Source organism: Theobroma cacao, chromosome 2, assembly GCF_053813885.1.
Source record: "Theobroma cacao isolate CCN51 chromosome 2, ASM5381388v1, whole genome shotgun sequence".
In the NCBI taxonomy this organism is placed as follows: Eukaryota; Viridiplantae; Streptophyta; class Magnoliopsida; order Malvales; family Malvaceae; genus Theobroma; species Theobroma cacao.
The window spans coordinates 7,436,765-7,459,549 of record NC_142640.1 but is presented as its reverse complement, the minus strand read 5'-3'; the positions used below and the strand labels follow the sequence as shown (position 1 = coordinate 7,459,549).

General features: G+C 32.7%; 3 protein-coding genes and 1 long non-coding RNA gene across 4 annotated transcripts; 3 read left to right on the top strand and 1 right to left on the bottom strand.

The window, feature by feature from the left end:
- The first annotated feature begins 170 nt into the window (after positions 1–170).
- On the top strand, positions 171–2,494 carry LOC18608308 (plant/protein). The gene is made up of 4 exons (XM_018115517.2): positions 171–536; positions 841–967; positions 1,615–1,786; positions 2,061–2,494. The coding sequence occupies exons 1-4, from the start codon at positions 297–299 to the stop codon at positions 2,278–2,280; spliced, it is 759 nt and encodes a 252-aa protein (XP_017971006.1). The 5' UTR covers positions 171–296; the 3' UTR covers positions 2,281–2,494.
- Positions 2,495–5,354: 2,860 nt separating this feature from the next.
- LOC18608307 (GDSL esterase/lipase 2-like) lies at positions 5,355–7,181 on the top strand. The gene is made up of 5 exons (XM_007042928.3): positions 5,355–5,757; positions 5,836–5,957; positions 6,176–6,406; positions 6,499–6,754; positions 6,836–7,181. Exons 1-5 carry the CDS (start codon positions 5,505–5,507, stop codon positions 7,069–7,071), a joined length of 1,098 nt encoding a protein of 365 aa, XP_007042990.2. The 5' UTR covers positions 5,355–5,504; the 3' UTR covers positions 7,072–7,181.
- Positions 7,182–9,032: 1,851 nt separating this feature from the next.
- Positions 9,033–10,866, top strand: LOC18608306 (GDSL esterase/lipase 5-like). Its single transcript, XM_018114521.2, has 5 exons — positions 9,033–9,303; positions 9,396–9,517; positions 9,810–10,019; positions 10,119–10,371; positions 10,487–10,866. The coding sequence occupies exons 1-5, from the start codon at positions 9,051–9,053 to the stop codon at positions 10,720–10,722; spliced, it is 1,074 nt and encodes a 357-aa protein (XP_017970010.1). The 5' UTR covers positions 9,033–9,050; the 3' UTR covers positions 10,723–10,866.
- An 8,841-nt stretch (positions 10,867–19,707) lies between these two features.
- On the bottom strand, positions 19,708–22,072 carry LOC108660561 (uncharacterized). Its single transcript, XR_001926311.2, has 3 exons — positions 21,964–22,072; positions 21,662–21,764; positions 19,708–20,150 (listed from the first exon to the last, which is right to left on the bottom strand). It is a non-coding gene; the product is annotated as an uncharacterized LOC108660561 (long non-coding RNA).
- Between the last annotated feature and the right edge of the window lie 713 nt (positions 22,073–22,785).

The window sequence follows — 22,785 nt, the reverse complement described above, 5'->3', positions numbered from 1 at the left end:
GTCTTAAAACGTCAAACTCTTCAACACTAGATTCACATATGTTTCCCAGTCTTTATTTTCTTTCGTGGATTATCCTTTTTTTGTCTTTGTGTGGAGAATAACATTTACAGTACTTTTAAATTATTAGTGGTAAATTACTACTTATACCGGTAATAGGTACACTTTTTAATTTTTCCATGGGGTAAGGAAAAATAGTTTTATTTACCCAAAATAAATAAAGAGAGCGTCGCTGCAGCAATGAAATCCCATATCCTGTTGAAGAGAAACAAGAAAGAGGTTAAACGTGAAAGCGGGCAATGAGCTTGTCACTCCTGCAAGGCTATTCTTCTGCGGAAGAAGAAGAAGAAGAAGAAGAAGAAGAAGAAGCAGCAGCAGCTGAGCATGACCAAATTCATTACCGCGCCTCTGCCGACGACGATGACGACCAATGTAAAAACCATTCCGCCGCTCCTAAGCGATACGACTCCTCCGTTTTCGATTTCCCCGATCCCTCCCATAGATCCGTTCTTCCATCTGCATTCGACGCCTTCTCCCAAGTATAAATTTTTTGCCCTAAATTTCTCTCTTTTGTATTTTTGCCCCCTTTTTCAAATTGTCTGGCAACAGACAGTAAAGCTTTCGAAGAAGAGTTTGAGATTTAAGAATGAAATTGAAAAACATTTATTCGTTTTCTTTTAGTATTCTTTTATTCGTCTTTTTTTTTCTCACCAACTGAAAGTAGGTGAAAAGGCATTTTTTTTTTTTGCTCTTATATGTTACTGAAGTGAGGTGAAATTGATGATGGTGATTTAGGGTTGATCTGATTTGAAATGGTATTTGTTGTCTTGTTGGTTTCTGGAGATTTCAGGGCCTCCAGAGTTTCTAAACCATGCCGTTGAGGAACAGGCTTCAGAAAGAGACTCGGATCATCAGCAAGGAAGGCGCGGTGGCCGCAGAGGTTTCAAAGATAAGAAGGATATGCCTGCTGGTATTCTTCTTTTATGTTTTCCATTTCAAGTTTCATTACAAATCTGTCTCTTTGTATCGCTTAGATCAGATGGGCTTTGCAATTGCTGTGTTTATATGTGAAGTGAAAATATTGCACTGTAATTGTTGAAGGTAATGAATAAAGGTTTCAATGAATGTATTTTAACTAAACATGGTGGAAAGGCAGTTTGCAAGAAGAAGGTGGAACCTCAATGGTAAAAGAGCAAACTTTCCTTGTAGATCTTTTTCCTCTGGTGCCTGTGGCAGGCTTCGGATTATGCTTCAATCAAAAGTTTGATGAGAGCTGACTTTACATTTTGGTAGTATCAGCGTGGAACAATGATCATGGTTTGTTTTATTGGATTTTGGAAACTTACTTCTGTTCAGTGGCCTCTACTGTAGATATCGTTATTATTTATTAGTAACTTTAAGTGAAGCTTTTTTTGAGAAATGTATAAACCATTATCTTCTCTTGACTATCGTGTCCAAGGTAGGTTGCCTCTGCCTGGTCATTTGTTTTCAAACCTTACATTATCATTCTGTTGCCATGCCTTAAAAGTACTGTTAATTAGAGTTTTGTCAACCTGTCTCCATCCTAACTATTAGTTCCATTGTACGAGATTAACTGGGTTTCTTTATTGTTTAAAGGTGCTGTAGTCGAGGCCAAACCTCAACTTGTTGGAATCCATGAGCGAGTAAGAAGTGATATTGAGGGTAGCAAGCCTCCAACATCATCAGTTACAAGCACCAGCCAGGATGGAGCGAAGAGGGTCGCATCTGCAACAAATCCCAATGCTGAAGATGCTGCAGAGCTTTTGAGGTACATCTTGATTGTTTTCAGCATTAATTCATATACCAGTTCTTTTCCATTCTCTCTCTCTGGTGCCCCATACCTTACATTCACCTGCTATTGCTGACACTGCATTGAAAATTAGAAAATTTACTGTGCTGTAGGTTCATTTGGAAGGTGATAATCAACTTCTGAGTTTATTCTGTGATACACTGTGCAGAGTGGCCTTTTTAAAAGTATCCATGCATGCACCATATAATGTTTGTTGGTTTTTCTTCTTAGCCAAAATATGTTGTGTTTATAGGATGTGCCTACAATGTGGAATACCAAAGACTTACTCCAGTGCTAGAGGAATGGTCTGTCCAGTGTGCGGAGATCGTCCTCTTGCTGACACTGACAAAGAGCCCAAGAAGAAGGGGTCTACTATCAAAGACAAAGAGAAGAGTAAGAGAATGAAGGGCCAGTCATCTCATGCGACTTGGAAAAGTGAAACAGAGATGCAGCTCAGGCAGCAGTTTGACTAGTTAGTATTCCAGTAATGCATCTTGGAACATGTTAGTGTTTTAGAGTTTACACAATTATGTACCCAATATAGTTCATGCACCTATCAGTTGTTTAGTTAGGGAACCTTGAATTTTATTGATGAATTGCATAGTAGGAATGTTGAGCTTTTGTTCCAGAATGTGATGTATGTGCTCTGTTTTATTTATTTCTTCAGTTTAACTGAGATTGCAGGAACTTCATGCATGTTATTTCATTTCAAATGAGTATTTGGGTTGTCTCGGAAAGAGAAGGCTATATCTAACAACCCCCGCAACTAGTCAAAGATCAAAGAACAAAAGATTCACTTAAATTAAGCAATCTACCACTGGAAACTGCACCTTTGTTATAAAGTTACACAATATGAATCATGTGTTCTTTTATACATAAAATATTTATTCTAATATTATTTTATTTTTTTTATCACACCATTATCGCTAAAAGAATTTATGAATCTGAACTTTAATACATTATGCAAGAAGTTGAATAGTAATATCCATTAAGATTCATGAAAATATGAATATTTTAAAAAATTAATACAAATAGGGTAAATGAATTTCAATAAACCTATTACAATATGAAACATTTTTATTATATATAATTTATAGGCAATCATTCTCAAAAGATATCATGTTTTTCTTTTTAAATTTTACTTCTCAATCAAAACTATCATCAGCAACAAAATTAAATTGCTCAGACCAGTAAGTGCTATCGTGAACGCAAAAAAGGGGAAAACATAACAGAAAGCAAACCGGTTTTGACATGGCAAGCTTAAGGGCCTATATCTGTGACTTGCTTTCCTATGCAGCCTTGCTCAGTCCCCATTAGCTGCCACACCCTGCCTAAAACCAATGCTGCTTTATTCATCTTTGGTGACTCACTATTTGATCCAGGAAACAATAACTATATCAACACCACTGTTAAATATCATGCAAATTTCTGGCCATATGGTGAAACCTTGTCCAATGACCCTACGTTCCTGATTTTGCTGGTAAAACAGTTGCATGTTGTTTTCCGAATAGCAACTTCAATTACTACTCTACTGAGTACTAACTCTTACATTCTGTTTCAGCTGAGTACGCTGGGCTACCATTAACTCCAGCATATATGCAACCTGGTAAACATATATTCATACCTGGCATCTGGAGGAGCAGATGCTCTTGTTAAAACTCACCAAGGATATTTGTACGTGATGTTTACTCAGCTTCACCAATTGTTTATAACTAGCTTTGATTTGTTAAGATTTAAATTAGTTCAAGTTAACTAACTGTTACACTCGAGTATTTGATTCATTAATTGGTATATGATATTCCTGCCTAAAGAATATGATACAAATTCCCTCTCTCCCAATTTTTTTTATAAAAAATTTAACTGTGATCTAATTCCTCTTGCGGAACTTTTTCTTTTTCTTTATTTTAGCATGATGTTTAGTTCTTCAATTCACATTTGTTTCTTTCTAGGTGATACGAAAGCCCACAAATTGTTGTCCAGAGCTGTCTACTTGCTTAGCGTAGGAACGAATAATGACCTGTTTCCTTTTCTCTGAAACTAAAGCGTGCTTCAATCATATTCGCAAGGAGAACTAGTTGCAATGGTCATAGGAAACATGACTGTTGCAATCATAGTACACTCAAATACTAAAATCTTAATTCTACCATTATTTTTTACCTCCCTCTTTTTTGTTGGTTGCTGGCAATATACTGTTAAAATGGCTTAGGAAACAAGAAAGGAGGAAGGAAGTTTGGTTTTGTGAATTTGATTCCACTAGGTAGCAGAGATTCTTTCCATGGATGAAGGAACCAAGCGAGCACAACTGCATAATAAAGCACTTCCCAGTGCCTGCCACCAGAATCTAAAAACCAATCGGGAAAATTCGAATATTGATATCACAACTTGTTCGAAAACGGAGGGATTGACCTTCAAAATATGGTAAGTATCAAGCCATCTTCCTACCATTGTTATTGGCATGAAGTATCTACCATATCTGATGTATTTAATATTCTTTTCATGATGTGTAAGGTTTTAAGGAAGGGAAGGACTGCGTCTTGTGCCAGTGGTGCGACTATAGTGCGTGACAGTTCAGGTGCAGGACAGGTAGCCGTTAGATTGAAACAAGTATCTTATCATAAAAGAAATTCTTTTTAAATGTTAAATGCTAATTTACAGCTTTAGCAATAAGTTTAGAGTAAAAATTAAGGTTACTCAAGGTACAGCAAGAAAGATTAATTAAGAACCAAGGTTACAGGGTTAGATGCCTTAAAAATAACAAAAAAATTACAGGCGGTTGAAAGATGGAAAACATTGGTAAATGAGAAAAAGAAAAATACATAAAGACAAAATATGGTGCATAGTATTATCCCTTAATCAAAGCTAAGATTCTCTCTACCACCAACTCCCCTCGGTTGAAAGTGACTTCAACTTTATTTTAATCGCCCCTGGTTATAATCAACGTTTGACCATTTTGATATAATGTTGAGGTTTTCAGAGAGTAAAAGATGTGATGCATATTCCATTTCTCAACGCAAGTTTTCCACAGGAAAACTGTGCTCTACTTTATATCATCTGATTATGTTGTATAATAAAGTAAATTTAGCTTGTCTTATAACCTGAGTGTAAGATTGTAGTTTACATATCCCAAGTTAACATTGTTCAGGCTGTGCCAGTGGCTCTTCACAATGGAGTCCATACCTCCATAAAAATTGAAAACTGTTGCCCAGCAGGTATGAAAATCCATGAAATTACAGTTCAATGAACATTCATTTGAACCTTTTCTGATATACAGGGCCAACTGGTTACAGAATGAAACTTGTTGTCAAGCTTCATAAAAATTTAGTAATCTCTCCCTACCCTTTCGTAGGGACAAGGCAGACTTACAGATTGAAAGTTATTTTCTAGAAGATTCAAGTCTTTTAAAAGGAAAAAAATAAACATTTTTTTTATTTTATATGAAGAAATCAAGCATCCGAGGAGCTCAGACTGTTCATACTGCCATACATTGTCTTTTATTCAACATTTGAATAACTGTTTTATTATTCAGATATTACGTGGAGTCATAGACCAACATGTTCAAGCCAACCCAGACCATAGTTTAGATTGTATTTTATTTCTATTGTTCCTGTAGTCGAGTCAAAACAAAAAAAAAAAAAAACTCTAATTAAGAGAGAAAGAACTAAGGGAAGAGCATAACATAAAGCAAACCAGTTTTCACATGGCAAGTTCAAGGATCCATATCTGTTTCTTGCTTTATTTTGCAACCTTGCTCAACTTAAGTAGCTGCTACATTCTGCCAGAAAACCATGTCGCTTTGTTCATCTTTGGCGACTCACTTTTTGATGCTGGAAACAACAACTATATCAACACCACTGTTAATTATCAGGCAAACTTTTGGCCGTATGGTGAAACCTTCTTCAAGTACCCAACTGGCCGATTTTCTGATGGGCGTCTCCTTCCAGATTTCATTGGTAAAGCACTTAAAAAAGTGTTCTGTTTTCTATATCACTTCTCATCAAAATCTACTGATTCTCAAAATTATGTCGCAGCTGAGTATGCAGGGTTACCTTTAATTCCACCATACTTCCAACCTGTCAACAACAAATTTGTGGATGGAGTGAACTTCGCTTCTGCAGGAGCTGGTGCTCTCGTTGAAACGCATCAAGGATTTGTATGTGATGTTTGTTCATTAGCTTGTTTGTTTGTGATTGAAGTCACTTCAGGCATAAACACATCCACCCTCATACATAGTGATTTTAGTTATATTCTAGCATTGACAATGAAAAGTGTATTGCTATGGCTTTTTCTCTTTTATTTCTAACCACGGTGTACGTTTTCATTTTCTTTCCCTTTTCTTTTTTCTTGTTGGGGGTGTGGGTGTAAATCCAGGTTATAAACCTAAATACTCAAGTAAGTTATTTCAAGGATGTTGAGAAATTGTTGCGACAAGAACTAGGTGATGCAGAAGCCAAGAGATTGCTGGGCAGAGCCCTCTACATAATTAGCATAGGAAGCAACGATTACTTTGTCCGTATTACTCAAAACTCAAGCGTGCTTCAATCCTACTCCGAAGAAGAATATGTTGCAATAGTGATTGGCAACCTGACTGTTGCAATCAAAGTAATTATACTTAAATACAGGAAATTGATTCTACCCCCAGATTTTCTCTGATATCAGTTTATAACAATCTGATGTTACTTAAAATGTGTCAGGAAATACATAAGAAAGGAGGAAGGAAATTTGGGTTTTTGAGCTTGGGGCCATTGGGCTGTATACCAGGCATGAAAGTGCTTGTGTCAGGAAGCACCGGTTCTTGCGTTGACAAAGCTACAACACTAGCACATCTGCACAATAAAGCACTTTCCATTGCCCTCCAGAAGCTGGAGAACAGATTAGAAGGATTCAAATTTGCAAATCATGATCTTTATACTTCTGTAAGTGAAAGGATGAACAACCCTTCAAAATATGGTAAGTATCATGCCATCCCCTCTATAATATTTGTTGCAAAGAAAAAACCCAACTTGTATTTCTAAGTTACATTTTGTGAAGGTTTCAAGGTGGGGAATATGGCATGTTGTGGCAGTGGTCCATATAGAGGACAATCAAGCTGTGGGGGAAAGAGGCAGATAAAAGAGTATCAATTATGTGAAAAGGCTAGTGAATATCTCTTCTTTGACTCTGGCCATCCCACAGAAATGGCCAACCGGCAGATTGCAGAGCTGATTTGGCATGGAACTCCCAATATCACACGGCCGTACAATCTCAAAGCGCTGTTTAATCTTTAATAATAAATCATTATTATTATTATTATTTTAACTAGTTTGGTACCTTATGAATCCACCTTTGACGTGATATGATGTTGTATTTTCACCTTTATGAAACTCTTCTCCGACTAGATGTTCTTTGATATATATATTTTTTTATGGTTAAAGTATTTTATGTCTCTATATTATGAGATTTTTGTCAATTTAATCATTTACTTTAAAATTGGTCAATTTAGTCATGTATTTTGAGATTTTGTACAATCGAGTCACTTTCTTAACTCTGTCTAAATTGATTGTTAATTATGGTAATGTGGCATTGACATGTCAGACTATGCTGATATTGCATGCCACAATATTGCCATGTCAGCAATATTAACCATCAATTTGGACAATATTAGGAAAAAGGACTCGATTGTATAAAATCTCAAAATATAGAAACTAAATTGACCAATTTTAAAGTAAATGATTAAATTAACAAAAATCTCATAATACAAGGACCTGTGGGTACCTTAACAATTTTTTTGCTCATTTGATGACACATTTTTCATCTGTTTCTCAATGCTACCTAACACCAGCTTTTAGTAACCTACTGGCAATCCTTGCTTAACACACATTATTAATTCTAGTTGACTTATTTAGGCTTAATTCTTTAAACTTGGACAAAATCTTGAGTTCCCTTAAAAGATGGAACTAAAGATTTTTCTTTTTATTTTTTAATTGGATCTAGATTTTTCATAAAAAATATATAACTAGTTAAAAATTTAAGAAGAAATTGTAAGAAATAGTCAATCTCATAAGGCCAAACTCGTCCAAAAATAAAATTAACTATTTTCATCTAATTTTTGCCATGACTTGACAAAAATACTCTTGAAACCATTTTAGACAAATTATATCATTTATCACAATTTTTCTTCTTAATTTCTCTCTCCTTTATTCGTCTGTTGCACTTTCGATTTCTTTCTTACCATCCAACTCTCTTTAATTTTACCGATTTCTCTCTCCCGCATTCATCTGTTGTGCTCTCAATTTCTCTCTCTCGCTATCTAACTCTAAGTTGATGGATTTAAGTTATAAGTAAAATCTATAAATAAAAACATTATCCAGAGTTGTTACACATCATGCTTGCATGTAACAACTCTAATGCACTTAACATGTAACAAATTCAATACATAAATTAGGTTTATTATGTTCTTTATAACAAAGATGGCTTTGCACTCTTTATTGAAGCAATCTCAACTTTGAAATAGGGATTCAAGTCAATCCTTTTGTAAAAATAAAAAAATAAAAAAATCTCAACTTTGAAATTTGTGAAAATAAAAAAGCTATTTGCCAAGATATAAGCAACGATTAAAAATAATGACAAATTTAATTGGTACATGAAAGACGACTTAGACTATCATTAAATTTCAAACTAAAATTCATTGACTTTATTCTTAATCATAGGTTCTATTTAAATAAAACAAATCATCCTATTTTGATAAAATTAATAGGCTATTGAGTGGAAGAATACATGTGTGCAAATAAAATAATAGGGCAATAATAAAGTAGAATTTCAAAACTGACACGCATTTACTTTCTAACCTTGACATTATGACTAATTAAAATAATACGTCCTACTTTGAAAAATTTCTTAAGCGATCAGTACAAAAGAATTCGAAAAAAACAAATCTAAGTGATAGAGCTGAAGTGATTAATTATTATTATCTAGAGTACATACTAATTATTAATGCACTGCAATTTTTTTTTAGTCTTCATAATAATTAATTGTGTTTAAAAAGGAGTCTGTCAAAAGGAAAAATGAAAACTAAACAAATTATCATCAATAAAGACTAAACTTTTTCAAGAATAAGATAATATAAAATTGTTAGGAGTATAAAGGGTGGAATGAAATGTACAAGTCACCGGAAAAACCAAATTTCATATTTCATGTCACAAAGTCAACACAAAAACCATTATAAATAACAGATGCTGAATGTAAACAAAAGCTAATCAGTTTCTCCATGGCAAGGTTAAGGGCCCATTTATGTTCCTTGTTGGCCTACGCAACCTTTCTCAGCCTGATAAGCTGCCACAGCCTGCCGGAAAACCATGTCGCTTTAATCATTTTTGGTGATTCACTATTTGATCCTGGAAACAACAATTACATCAACACCACTTTTGCTTACCAGGCGAATTTCTGGCCTTATGGTGAGACCTTCTTCAGGTACCCTACAGGCAGATTTTCTGATGGGCGTCTAATTCCGGATTTTATAGGTAATTTTCAATCTTCCAAAATGATTGTTATTTTATTCGGCAACCTCAATTTCCACCCCACTGACTCTCTATCTCTTACAATTTTGTTTCAGCTGAGTATGCAGGCTTGCCATTAATTCCAGCGTATTTACAACCTGGTGATCGTAAATTCATACATGGGGTGAACTTCGCATCAGGAGGAGCTGGTGCTCTAGTTGAAACAAATCAAGGATTTGTATGTTAATGTTTTCTTATCATATTCGTCTTGCTTTTTTTTTTTTTTTTTTTTTATGCTTAAATAGGCTTGTTTAGTTTAGATTTATATCAGTTCAAATCACAAAATACACACCTGCCTACCGACACAGTAATTTTATATTTATTTTGCTTTTTACATTAAAAAATATATTGTTATATTTACTACTTAGTACATGCGACTGTTTCTGTTTATATTACACCTTGTATACTTTTTTTTTTTTTTAATTTCATTTTTTTCATCTCCCTTGCTTTTTTTTTTTGACAACTTCCAGGTTATAGACCTGAAAACTCAAGTAAGCTATTTCAAGAAAGCAGAGAAATCTCTGAGACAAGAACTAGGAGTTGCAGATGCCAAGAAATTGTTGTCCAGAGCTGTTTACTTGATTAGCATAGGAGCCAATGATTACTTGACTCGAAACTCCACCGCATCTGATGTAGAGTATGTTGCCATGGTGATTGGCAACCTGACTATTGCACTCAAAGTAATTATACTTAAAACAGAGAAAATTTAAATCAAACCGTACGTTTTCGTGTGTTTTGGTAGTTGCTTAATTACTATTAATCTATTAAAAACGGTATAGGAAATATACAAGATAGGAGGAAGGAAGTTCGGGTTTCCAAATATGGCTCCTTTGGGTTGTTTGCCATTCATCAAAGCACGAGTAGGAAGCAATGGTTCTTGCCTTGATGAAGTCAACAAGCTTGCCCAACTGCACGATCAAGAACTTCCCAAAGTCCTTCACGAGTTAGAGAAGCAGCTGCCAGGCTTCAAATATTCAAATTACAATTTCTATAAAACTGTTGGTGAGAGATTAAGCAACCCTTCAAAATATGGTATGTCAATCCATCTTCCTACCTTACACTTTGGCATCAAGGCCTTAATTTGTATTTCAAATACTGATTAACATAATTTTTTGTGGGTTGATAATTATAATGACTTGATGTGAAGGGTTCAAGGATGCCACGACGGCATGTTGCGGCTCTGGTTTGTTCCGAGGAATTTATAGCTGTGGAGGGAAGAGAGGGATAAAAGAGTATGAATTATGTGAGCATCCTAGTGAAAAATTATTCTTTGACTCCTATCATCCCTCAGAAAAGGCCTATCAACAATTTGCAAGGGAAATGTGGAGTGGAGGTTCGGATGTCATATGGCCTTATAATATCAAAGCATTATTTGAAACATAAATATGGCTTCAAATTTCTTCCTTGAATTCAAAGTATATGTAGTGAATAAACACAATGAAATTCTCGTTCCAATTCGATCTGATTGTATATTTTACTTTACATACTTATTTAATATTTTTCTCAATAAAAATCTTGTTTAAAATATATATATATATATATATATATATTAATGAATTCTTTCAAAACTTCGAACTTCATCGTTTAAATTTCAATTTACTATGTATGTATATATATAAATTCATGAAATTACAGTTAAATTAAACATTTATCTTTTATCATATATAGTAGGATAAAGGATCAAAGGGGTACTTAAAATAAACAAACACCAATTGCCCAAGCTTCATAACGATTTTTTTACTGGCCGTGCTTTGTAACGATTTAATACTACCATACTTGTATAACTGTATAAAATTCAACATGTTTTTGTTTTTTTCCTTTTGCCGTTGAGTGCTAAGATAATAAGTATTTAGATGTTAATACCTAATTAGGATCCAATTATTTAAGAAGGAAAATATAGACTATAAAAAGTTTACCCAATATCTGTATAATAATAATATTAATATTTATTATTAATATAAATAATAATTATGGGAATGTCAAATTTTTTTGATTAAAAGACATTTTTACTCATGATATTTCTATATTGTCATTTGTTTTAAATATTTTTAATTTTTATATAAATAATATTTGTAATTGCATGTATAGTATCATATAAGAATTGAAATTCAAATTAAGAAATTCCAAATTGCCATTTGCCTAATAAAAAATTCTAATTGTATTAAATGATTTGATTAAAAAATATTCTTGAGATTTATTTGTTCATTCTATTTCTAAATTCTCTTTTTAAATATTTTTTTATTATATAAATAAAAATAATTTTCCGGTATTGAATAATAATATTTTATAGATATTATTATAAAATTTCAATTATTAAACTTTAAAAGAAGTTATACTTATATATAATTATTATTTAAAAATATATAAAAAACAAGTATTCAAGTATAGATGTTAGTAAAACTTTTAATTAACGGAAATGAATATATTTTTCATTATACTTCTAAATTATCATTTTAAATATTTTTTATCATAAATATTAAATAAAATTTATTTCATTTATAAACAAGAATTCTAATTACCTTGACTTACATTTATTAAAAAAAATCTTAATTCTACTGGTAGTAAATAATTTATAAATTAATATTATAAAATTTTAATTTGTAAAATGTTTATATTTATATATAATGGACTCTTTCCCTCCTTAAACTTGGAGTTAGTCAAGCAATTTCTCTACTCTTCTATCACGGTGTGGCTAGATAAAAAACTTAGGTTCACGTGTACGACAACAATTACTGGTAAATATATAATATTAATAGTCACATAAAGTAAGCTAAGTCATCAAATAAAATCATATGCGTGCGTGAGTCATCATCTATCAGATATGGTCCAGCGGCTCAAGTAATTTCACCAAAACCGTTATGGTTCGGACTGTTTAGTGTTGGTGTTCCTGATTTCAGCGAGGTGGATGGGAGTTTGGTCTGCCGATTTTGACAGGCTGAGTGGTGGAGCTGAGTTGCTTTGGGGCGGCTGGGAATGATGTCTGTCTTTAGGTGGGGCGGTGCATTGAGTCGGTTACGGCAAAGGCTCTTGGTTGGGGTCATGGCTGGTTGGAGTTTCTAAGGACTCCCTTTGAGTCTTTGAAATGTGGCTGGGAGTAGCGCTTTGTTCGTTCGTTTGATGCTGGTTTTCTCTTTGCTCCGGTTGCTTCTTGTTGGTTTTGCCTCACTCAGGGGTGCTGGTCTTTGGTTTGAAGACCCCCGATGCTTGTGTTGCTCATGAGTGCTCGCTGTGGGGATGTATGGATTGTGGTCCTTGGGTGGATGGTCGTCCTCTTTGGGGTTCTTTGTTCTTGATTGGGGTTTTTTTTTTATATATTTATTTTTCGTTTCAGCTGTGTTTATTTAGGGGCTGGCTGTTGATCTTTGCATGTGTTGTTGATTTCCCTTGGGTGGTCTGAATTGATGCGTCACTGGCAAACCCTGTTTTTGGTCAAAGGGTATTTTCTGCTAGTGGTTAGATGCTGCCATATCCCCCTACTGGTGGTATTTTTGTGTATTTGTACAGCTACTCACAGCTCTTACCATCCTTTAGTGCCATGAAGAGTCTTTCGGTCTTCATACGGGTACTTGACGATCGCACAATGGAAATGAAACATGAAATTTCAATTTTATTTCTATAAGGGGATCCATTCCACACCTCTTCTAAATTCCTTAGTAACTAATGGTCTAATTAGAAATCTAAGCATAAACCACCAACCAATTTCTTCGATGTCTCTTTTCGTCTAAATGGCATTAATCCAGAATTTTGTCGTCATAGTAATCATGAAGACTACTTCCTCTTTCTCCCACGTCTTTGCCTTGAAATTTAAATCATTTCAAGCCAACTAAAGGGATCAAAAAGTTGCACCTACAACTAACATCCATCTTCTAGAAGGGAGGCCTTTTGGTACAAGTTCTTCACAGAAAAGAATCATCAATGAAATAGACAACGGTAGCACCCCCTGCACTATAAATTCAACTGTTTATTAAATAATAATAATAATAATAATAATAAATGAAAAAAGTTGGATTGTAAATAGTTTAGTTTTCTTATATTAGATATGGTCACATGGGTGGAGAGAAGTTAAGAAAATACTAGTTATGTCAAGAACATGGAGATTTTACAAATTCGACTTGATAGTTGGCTTATGTAAATGGAGCCGAGAAAAAATAAGAAGAAATTGTGAGAAATGACCTTTATAGAAAAGTGACTTTAAAAATGACCGTTTTTATAATTTTAACTATTTTGAGTCAGTTTTTGATATGACTTGATAATAATACCCTTTAAACAATTTCAGACAAATTAAAATGGTTTCAATTTTCTCTCTCCCGCCATCCAGATAAAAATTTTAAAATTAAATCTCGATTTCTTTCTCTACTCAAATATGTCTATTTCGCCATCCAATTCGCAGATATAATATCAAGCTCTTTCTTATTTTGTTTTATTTTTTTAGATGGTGGATCTTGGGGTTCTTAAGGGCGATGAACAATGATTTTGCTCTTTGCAGACAGCGATTTTGCTCAGGGAGAAAGAACAGCTAAAGCATGTTTGATGAGTTTTATGGTGGTTCACGGTTTTATTGTGTCTGGGATTGGGATGATTGTTAAGCATGTTTGCTATAAATTTTATTTTTTTTTTATAAGATTTTGAGTTGAAATTGTTCAGAGAATATTTTGTAAATAGGGTATATTTTGTTTTTTGTATAAGTGGAGTGAGCAAGACCTCCCGATAGGGATATATTTTCTCTTGCTTTGGAGGGTTATAGAGTTTTGTAACCTATCTTTTATGAAATGCACAATTCCATGGCCTAGCAAAAATATATATATATGTTTTAGGTTCTTGAGTTTGTTGGTTTATTCACAGAACTCCAAAATTGAGTTTACTGGTTTTTAGATATTACGTGACTTAATCACCGTGTGACTAGTTTTTAGTTATTACGTGATTGGTTAGAGGCATTACATGACTAGTTTTTATACATTGCATGACTAATTTTTAAGTAATGCCTAAGTCACATAATGCCTTACGAACAAGTCACGCAATACCTTACTAACAAGTCACGCAATGCCTTACAACAAGTCACGCAATGCCTATCAACTAGTCATGCAATGCCATATCAGAAACTAGTCACGCAATGCCTTATAAAAAACTAGTCACGCAATGTCCAAAGTTAGTCACGCAATGCTTTATCAGAAACTATTCACGCAAAGCCTTATAAGAAACTAGTCACGCTATACCCAAAGTCAGTCACGCAATGCCTATTAACTAGTCACGTAATGCCTTATCAGAAACTAGTCACGTAATGCCTTATCAAAAATCAGTCACGTAATGCTCAAAGTTAGTCACGCAATGCTTAAAAACTAGTCACATAATTTTCCAAAATCACCAAAACTACTGAATTCCATTTAACAAGATCAATAACTTCAAACGATACACCATATTCCATTTAACAATATAATTAACAAATATGAATGCTCAAAATGTTTGAAAGTTTTTCTTCATATATAAAAAATCACTCTAAAATGTTTAAAAATGCTCAAAACGCTCATAGATTTTTTTCGTGTATCAAAAACTACTCCAAAATATTCAAAATGCTCAAAATGCTTAAACTTTTTTCTTCTGATAAGAAATACTCCAGAGATGAATAGCCTAGTGAGGAAAGCTCAAAAAATATGAGTCAGTTTGAGGCGCAAACCTAAACATACTTGACCCGTTAATAGGTTTCGGGTCGAGGCGCGAAGCCTAGCTATTGGGTCGATTTCATTAAGAACAATTTTATCCAATTTTTTTCTCTCTTGGCTAAAAACAGATAAAATTATAAGGAGGATTGTTTTTAAAAATACATTATGCCTCAGGCCCATTTATGAAAAGCACTCAAAAAATAAACATTTACGTTAAAAGAAAACTCATTTGAATATGATTGAAGACAAAACTACCAAACACAAATCAACATCTAACAATTCTCGTGCTTTTGAATTCAAAAGCAATCTCGATCATGACCTTTCACTACCACCAAATGGTAGTTTTGTAAGAAATTTGAGAATATGCTGTCTTGAAAAACACAAGTATATTTTCATATTTAATTTCATTTAATTTATTTGTAATGAAAGTACATTTTGATCATAAGACGAAGAGTTTATTTTAAGAGTCTATTTGATCTATTTTTTTTAGCTTAAAAGTTATTATAAAGCTCTTATAAAAAATAATAGTTTTTAAAATTAAGCTAAAGTTATTTAGTAACCTATTTGACAAAATAAATTGTATAAGTTCTAATTTTGGTTAAAATTACTATAAACGGTATTTATACCATCTTCAATCAGCTAATAAAATAAAGCGGGGCAAGCCTGCTTTGAGTTTATATACGATTTTAAATGTTTGAATAAAAAAATCCATAAAAAAACGGAACAACTTTCAAACTTGTATAATAGTATAAAATTTTTTTGTAAAGAAGAGAGAAAACCTTAAATAATACATGAATACAAGTTTGAATTTTAGGTCTTCTTTTCTCTTAATCTTTGTAAGAACAAAAAAATATTAGATTTTGCTATTATATTGCTGGGTCTTTTGTTTTTTTTTTAGTAGTCTCGTAGAGAGAGGTAGAGGAGAGGGAAACCGCGATTTTGCTTTGGAAAATGGTGATTTGCAAAAAAAAAAAAAAAAGAGGAAAGGGAAATTGATTGAGAGAGAAAGACACTTCTTGAAAAGTTGGCATTTTTTTAAAAGAAGATAAAAGAAAGCTCTTCTTGGAGCTTTTCTTTAGGCTATTTTTTTAAAAATTTAGTTCTTCAAAAAAAGTTATTTTTTTTTAAAAAAAAACTTCTCAAAAATTCAGTTTGGCCTTACTTCTACTTTTAAGAGGCAGATAAGCTGAAAAAAAATCAAGCCAAACAAGTAATAAGTAAGCATTTATTATCTAGTTATTAAGATACTATGATTGTATTGAGATATTAACAGGCATTTGTATAAAGAGTCATACATAGGAAACATGTATTTTAATTGAATCTAAAAATTATTCACAAATATATAATAAAACTAGTTAGTTTATTGTGTTAAGGTTATAGTGTCTAAATTACTTCCAACGAAACAAATGTGATCCATTTCAAGGGAATAATGAGTCTCAAATCATCGGAATGGTTAATTTCAAATAATGACCTATAACATGAACTAAAATCATGTAAGAATCAAATTTAAGTTTAATCGTTACTTAAATTTTGATCTCACCCTTGTGCATTTACTCATAGTAGAATCGATATCCTAATGGATAGTGAACTCATGTTTTATCTCTTAGAATCTTTGATATACCATGCACATGTTCATCATAAAGCGTTGATCTAGACTCTATATGTTGGGATTATAATTAAGGTGAACAGCTGAGAACATATTTCCAAATAATGGAGTTCGTAGTATTACCATCACTTGTAGTGATTTTAGGATAATTGGTGATTAATTTGAACTTAACAGATTGATGAATTAACTACTCATCACATCTTCATACTCAAAAAATTTGGTTTACAGTATTGGATCACTAATTGGATGAAATTTGAAACTAAGGGACAAAATTGACATAAAGGGTAAAATGGTAATTTCACCTTTTGTCATTAGATGGTTATGAGGGTTCACAGTATAAGATTTGTAATTAGACAACTAATAATGAATATCCAGTATTGAATCATTTCTCATAATTATAGTTCATCCAAGAGTACAATCATGAATCTATGGTGAAGTGATTTCATGATTAATAAGTTTAAATTATCTTAATGAGATTAAGAATAATTTTAAGTTTATTGAAGGTTGGAATATCTATGTTCAAATAGATTCCCTACTTAGCTTCCTATAATTGAACTTTTTTAAGTTGGAATGCATGTCTTATTTGATTGATTAAATTTATGTACAAAAATGACAACTTTTACATGTTTGTCTTAATTTAGACAAGAAACATATTTTTTTCAAATTTAGACAAGAAAACATGTTTGTCTCAATTTAAGACAAGAAAAATATTTTTTGTTTTAATTTAGACAAGAAAACATGTTTGTCTCAATTTAGACAAAATAACATGTTTTGTTTGAATTAAAGATAAGAGTTGTCTTAAATTAAGATAATATTAAGAGGATTATTGTAAAATGAATCTAGACATCCATGTTGATAAAAAGAGACTTCATGTTTGATTATCACTCTTTTATTTATTATTAATTCTTTTTAAATAAATATGGATAATAATAAAATAAAAGTTATTATTCAACAATGAGTTTTATTTTATCAAAAACTCTAAATGATAATTAAATAATTAAATAATTTATTTTTTAATTTTAATTTTGATAATTATGGAGTATATTTGATACATCCGTAACTCTAAATAAATGATCAAGATTGATTTAAAGGTGTTTGATTTTGATTAAACGTTTGAGGTAAGAGTTTTAATAAAAGAAAAAGAAATTGGAAGAAAAGGAATGTACATATGTTTCTTGGAAAAAAGTTTTAGCCGTCACTTTTCTCCTCCTTCTTCTATTTTTGCCGCACCTCTCTTCCTCTCTTCCATTCTTGGCTGATTTTTTAAAAGAAAAATAACCATTAATTTTTAAAAAGAAAAGTGAGACCAAATAGGGTGCTATCTTATAGTCAAACATTTCACACCTTGTCCACTCAAGGTTCTAGTTGAAGGCACTCTTGAAAAATAAGTAGTAAGCTTGTTTGGTTGAAAATTCAATTGTTGGTGTGGTGGTATCTAAAAATAAGACTCTCAAAATAAAATGTACATTTTATCTTACTTTAATAGATTTTTATTTTTTTAAGATGTAATTATGTTACTTGCAATATAAATGATGTGTTTTTTCACTTGTGTAATTGGATTGCATGCTTCCTTTATAAAAGAAATTTTTTTGAAATTCATGCTTTACACAAACACATCAATGCACTTAGATCCAACTCCATCAAGTTTTTCTTAAGAAATGAAACAAATTTATTGCTTTTAAAATATATATATATCTATCATGACCTTTGTTAACCAGGTCTCATCAACTGAAATCATGAAGAAGAAATACCATAAATGGCAGATAAATAAGTGAAGTAGATATTCGGCACACAAAAGTTGAAGCTACTTGTAAACAGCTCAGGCAATAGAGGATGAAACGCACCGTATCGAGGTTGCACAAAGGAAGAAGAGAAAAAGCATGAAGTGCACCATTTCATTTAGAGTTTACCGTTAACAAATTTTCAAATTGTGTTTAGTTAGTTAATTAATGCAATCAGTTACATTTTGTCTTCTTCTCATTCTTGTACATGCTATGTATATAAAAGCCCTCTTTTGTATATTTTCTAATAATAAAATGAATTAAATCATTCCTAAAATATTCTCTAATCACCTTTTACTATTCATCATGGTATCGAAACCATAAGGCTCCTATAGAGATTGATTTGGAAAAAATCACAGTTTTTGCAGTAGCTATTTATTTTGCTACAACCTTTATCAGACATCATCTTCCTTTAGTTTTATAGTAAGTTGAATTATTTTCTCTTCTCATATTTCACTCTTCATTTCACTGGTGAAGTCATCTTAATCAAAAACTCAAGTCTCACAAACCACCACCTTAGTCCCTTTATTTTTGGCACCACACTGATCATCCTGGATCAATTGTGTTTAACCCCAAATTAATCATAAACAACTACGTGTCTTGGAGTCGATCTTTCTTATTGGCTTTATCAATCAAAAATAAGATAGGCTTTATTAATGGGACTATACCAAAACTAGAGGTTACAGATCTTATTTACTCTTCTTGGGTCCGTTGTAACAATCTGTTAGTGGCATGGCTTCTAGACTCCATCACACAAACTATAGCATCAACAGTATTTTATGTGGAATTAGCTATGAAAATTTGGAATACTCTTAAGCAAAATTTTACTCAACCAGATGTCACTAGTATTTATAATCTTCAATATACCTTGGGAAACATAACTTAGGGGTCTAGCACTGTTGATTTTTATTTCATAGAACTTAGGGGAGGTTGGGAAGAGTTGAGAAACTTTAAACCTTGACCACACTGTGAGTGTGGAAAATGTAATGAAAATTGTTGCAAAAGATATTCTAACTAGTATTAGAAGGACATGGTCTTCATATTCCTCAATGGATTAAATGATTCATTCTTTGCCATCAGATCACAAATCATTCATATGGATTTCTACAATAAGACTAGCATTGTTCATGAACTATCCTGCATAGGTACATCACAACAGAATAGTGTTGTTGAGAGAAAACACCAACATATTCTAGCTATGGCAAAAACACTAATACACTAGTCCAATGTTCCACTTGCTTTCTAGGGGATGCAGTTTTAACTATTATACACATCATAAACAAAGTGCCAACCAAGGTTTTACAAAACAAATCACCATATGAACTACTATTAAAAAGGCTTCCTTCATTTGATCATTTCAAAGTATTCGGATGTTTGTGTTTTGCTTCCACACAAATATCACATAGGAAGAAATTTGAAAGCAGGGCTAACAAATACATCTTTATAGGTTATCCAAGTAATGTCACGGGGTATAAAGTATATGATCTTGAAGCATAAAGAGTCTTGATATCTAAACGTGTTTTTTTCGATAAAGATACCTTTTTTTTCATTCTTCAAAGTATGACAAACAAGATTTTACTTTTCATCAAACACCTGGTACGTATGCTGTTCCTTTTGATGTTCTTGATTCAAATTGTGAAAATTTTCAGTCACTTGACCTAAACCAAGTTGAATTATATCCTGTTGAACCTTTACCAGTCACAAAACAGCCTTCTACATCAGACAATGATCAAATTTCCCATGATTTACCTGTAAATTGTAGTTTACCTAGCAATGACAACACTAGTCAGAAACAAACAAAACATACCATTGAAACAACTTAGTCAATTAGGAAAAGCATACCAAAATACATATAAACATATGAAATTGATTTACCAGCTCATATAACCACTGTCACTTCATACCCTATATCTAAATACCGTTCATCATATAATCTGTCATCATAACACAAAGCATTCACTATATCATTGTCAAGCATACAGGCCCCTACATCCTATCATCAAGCATTGACTCATTCACACTAAAGAGATGCAATGGTAGTTGAACTTAAAGCATTGGAGGAAAATGGCACTTGGAGCATAGTACCATTACTTGCTAATTATCATACTGTTAGTTGTAAATGGGTCTATAAGACCAAGCTGAATGCAAAGGGAGAAGTGGAAAGGTACAAAGTAAGATTGGTTGCCAAAGGCTACAGTCAAGTAACTAGTTTTAACTACCAAGAAACTTTTAGTCTTATGGCCAAACAATCCACAATCAAAATCTTTTTCACACTTGCAGCAGCAAACAACTGGATATCATCTCAATTGAATGCAAATAAGGCATTCCTACATGAAGATCTGCATGAAAAAGTTTACATGGAATTGCCTAAGGGATATACAATTAAGGGGGAGCACCTGACTGGATCAAAACTAGCATGTAGACTTCATAAATCTTTATATGGGCTCTAGCAAGCCTCAAGACAATAAAATGAAAAATTGATAGCATCTATCCTTCATTGTGGCTTCAAATAATCATTATCTGACTACTCATTGTTTGCTATGAACACCACAGATGATGAATTCATAGCCCATTTGACATATGTTGGTGATATTTTGATAGGGAGCACCTCTGCTCAAGCTGCAGATGCAATCAAGAATCATCTAATTTCACAATTTAAACTTAAAGACTTAGGCACTGTGAAATATTTCCTAAGCCTTGAAGAAGCAAGATCACCACAAGGTATTTCAATCTGTCAGAGGAAATATGCACTTGATTTGCTAGAAGAACATGGCTTACTTGGAACTAAGCTTGTATCAACACCTATTGATTATAATGTTAAGTTAACTAAAGCAAGCGAAGAAGATGAGATGGCAAATCCCACTAGATATAGACAATTGATTGGGAAACTTCTTTACTTGACTTTCACAAGGCTGGACATATCGTATGCAGTGCAAACTTTGGCTCAATTCATGGCCAAAGTAGGGCATAAACATTATGTGGTAGCTTACAAGGTACTAAAGTACTTCAAGATAGCACCTAGCCAAGGTATTCTAGTGAAAACAGATTGTAACTTGAAAATTTCAACATATTGTGATAGTGATTGTGTAAGTTTCCCAGACTCAAGGAAATCTATCACTGGCGATTGTGTCTTTATTGGAGAATCATTGGTAAACTAGAAATCCGAAAAGCAATAGGTAGTAGCTCGAAGCTCAACTAATGCAGAGTACAGGTCAATGGCAACCACCTGTTGTAAAGTTACTTGCATAAAAGGCTTGTTAGTTGATTTTGGTACTTACCACAAAGCTGCAGTGAAACTTTATTGTGATGATCAATCAGCAATCTATATCAGTAGATCTTCCATGAGAGGACAAAGCACATAAAGATTGCCTACCACTTCATCTGAGAAAAGATTTTGAATGGTGTAATCGAATCAATTTACATTCCATCAAAATCACAAGTTGCTAATGCTTTTACAAAGGCCCTACAACCTAGACAATTTCAAAGGTTAATATGTAAGATGAACATTCACAATGTTGATGGTTCCTCCTAAGGGGGTATTAACTAGGTCTCATCAATTGAAATCATGAAGAAGAAATACCTTAGATAGCAGATGAATAAGTGAAGCAGGTACTCTGCACACAAGAGTTGAAGGTGCTTGTAAATAGCTCAGGCAATAAAGGATGAAACGCAGCATATCAAGACTGCACGAAGGAAGAAGAGAAGAAGTATGAAGTGCACCGTTTCATTTAGCGTTTACCATTAACAAATTTTTAAATTGTGATTAGTTAGTTAATTATTGTAATTGGTTACATTTTGTCTTTTTCTCATTCTTCTACAAATTATGTATATAAAAACCCTCTTGTGTACATTTTTTAATAATTGAATGGATCAAATCATTCTCAAAATATTCTTTGATCACCTTCCACTAATCGTCAACCTTTGTGATTACTGCTGTGATTGCTGGTGTATTTGAGAAAAAAATTTCAAAATTATACTTATTAAATAACTGGAGTCGAATTATTATTAATGGACAAGCATCTCGTTGCCCCTAGTTCTAAACTCCAAAATCGTCTTTCTGTTATAACAAACATTAAGAAGACCAAATTATATAAAATTGTCTTTCATGGTCAGCTTATACAGATAAAAAAGAATCTAAACCAAGTCAGCAATCAATAATTATCATATTTAATATATATATCATCTCAAAATTTTTGTCCACGTTACATATGATATGTCTTGATAACGTGATTTTGTACAATTGATATGATAGCAGATGTGACATATTACGTGATCAGATCAATTATCATATAATCATATTATTAAGTCACATTATACGTCGCATGTATAAAAATATCTAACTAGTATTAGATCTAACAATTGTTGTTTTTAAGTTTATAAGAACGTGTTTGGATACAAATTA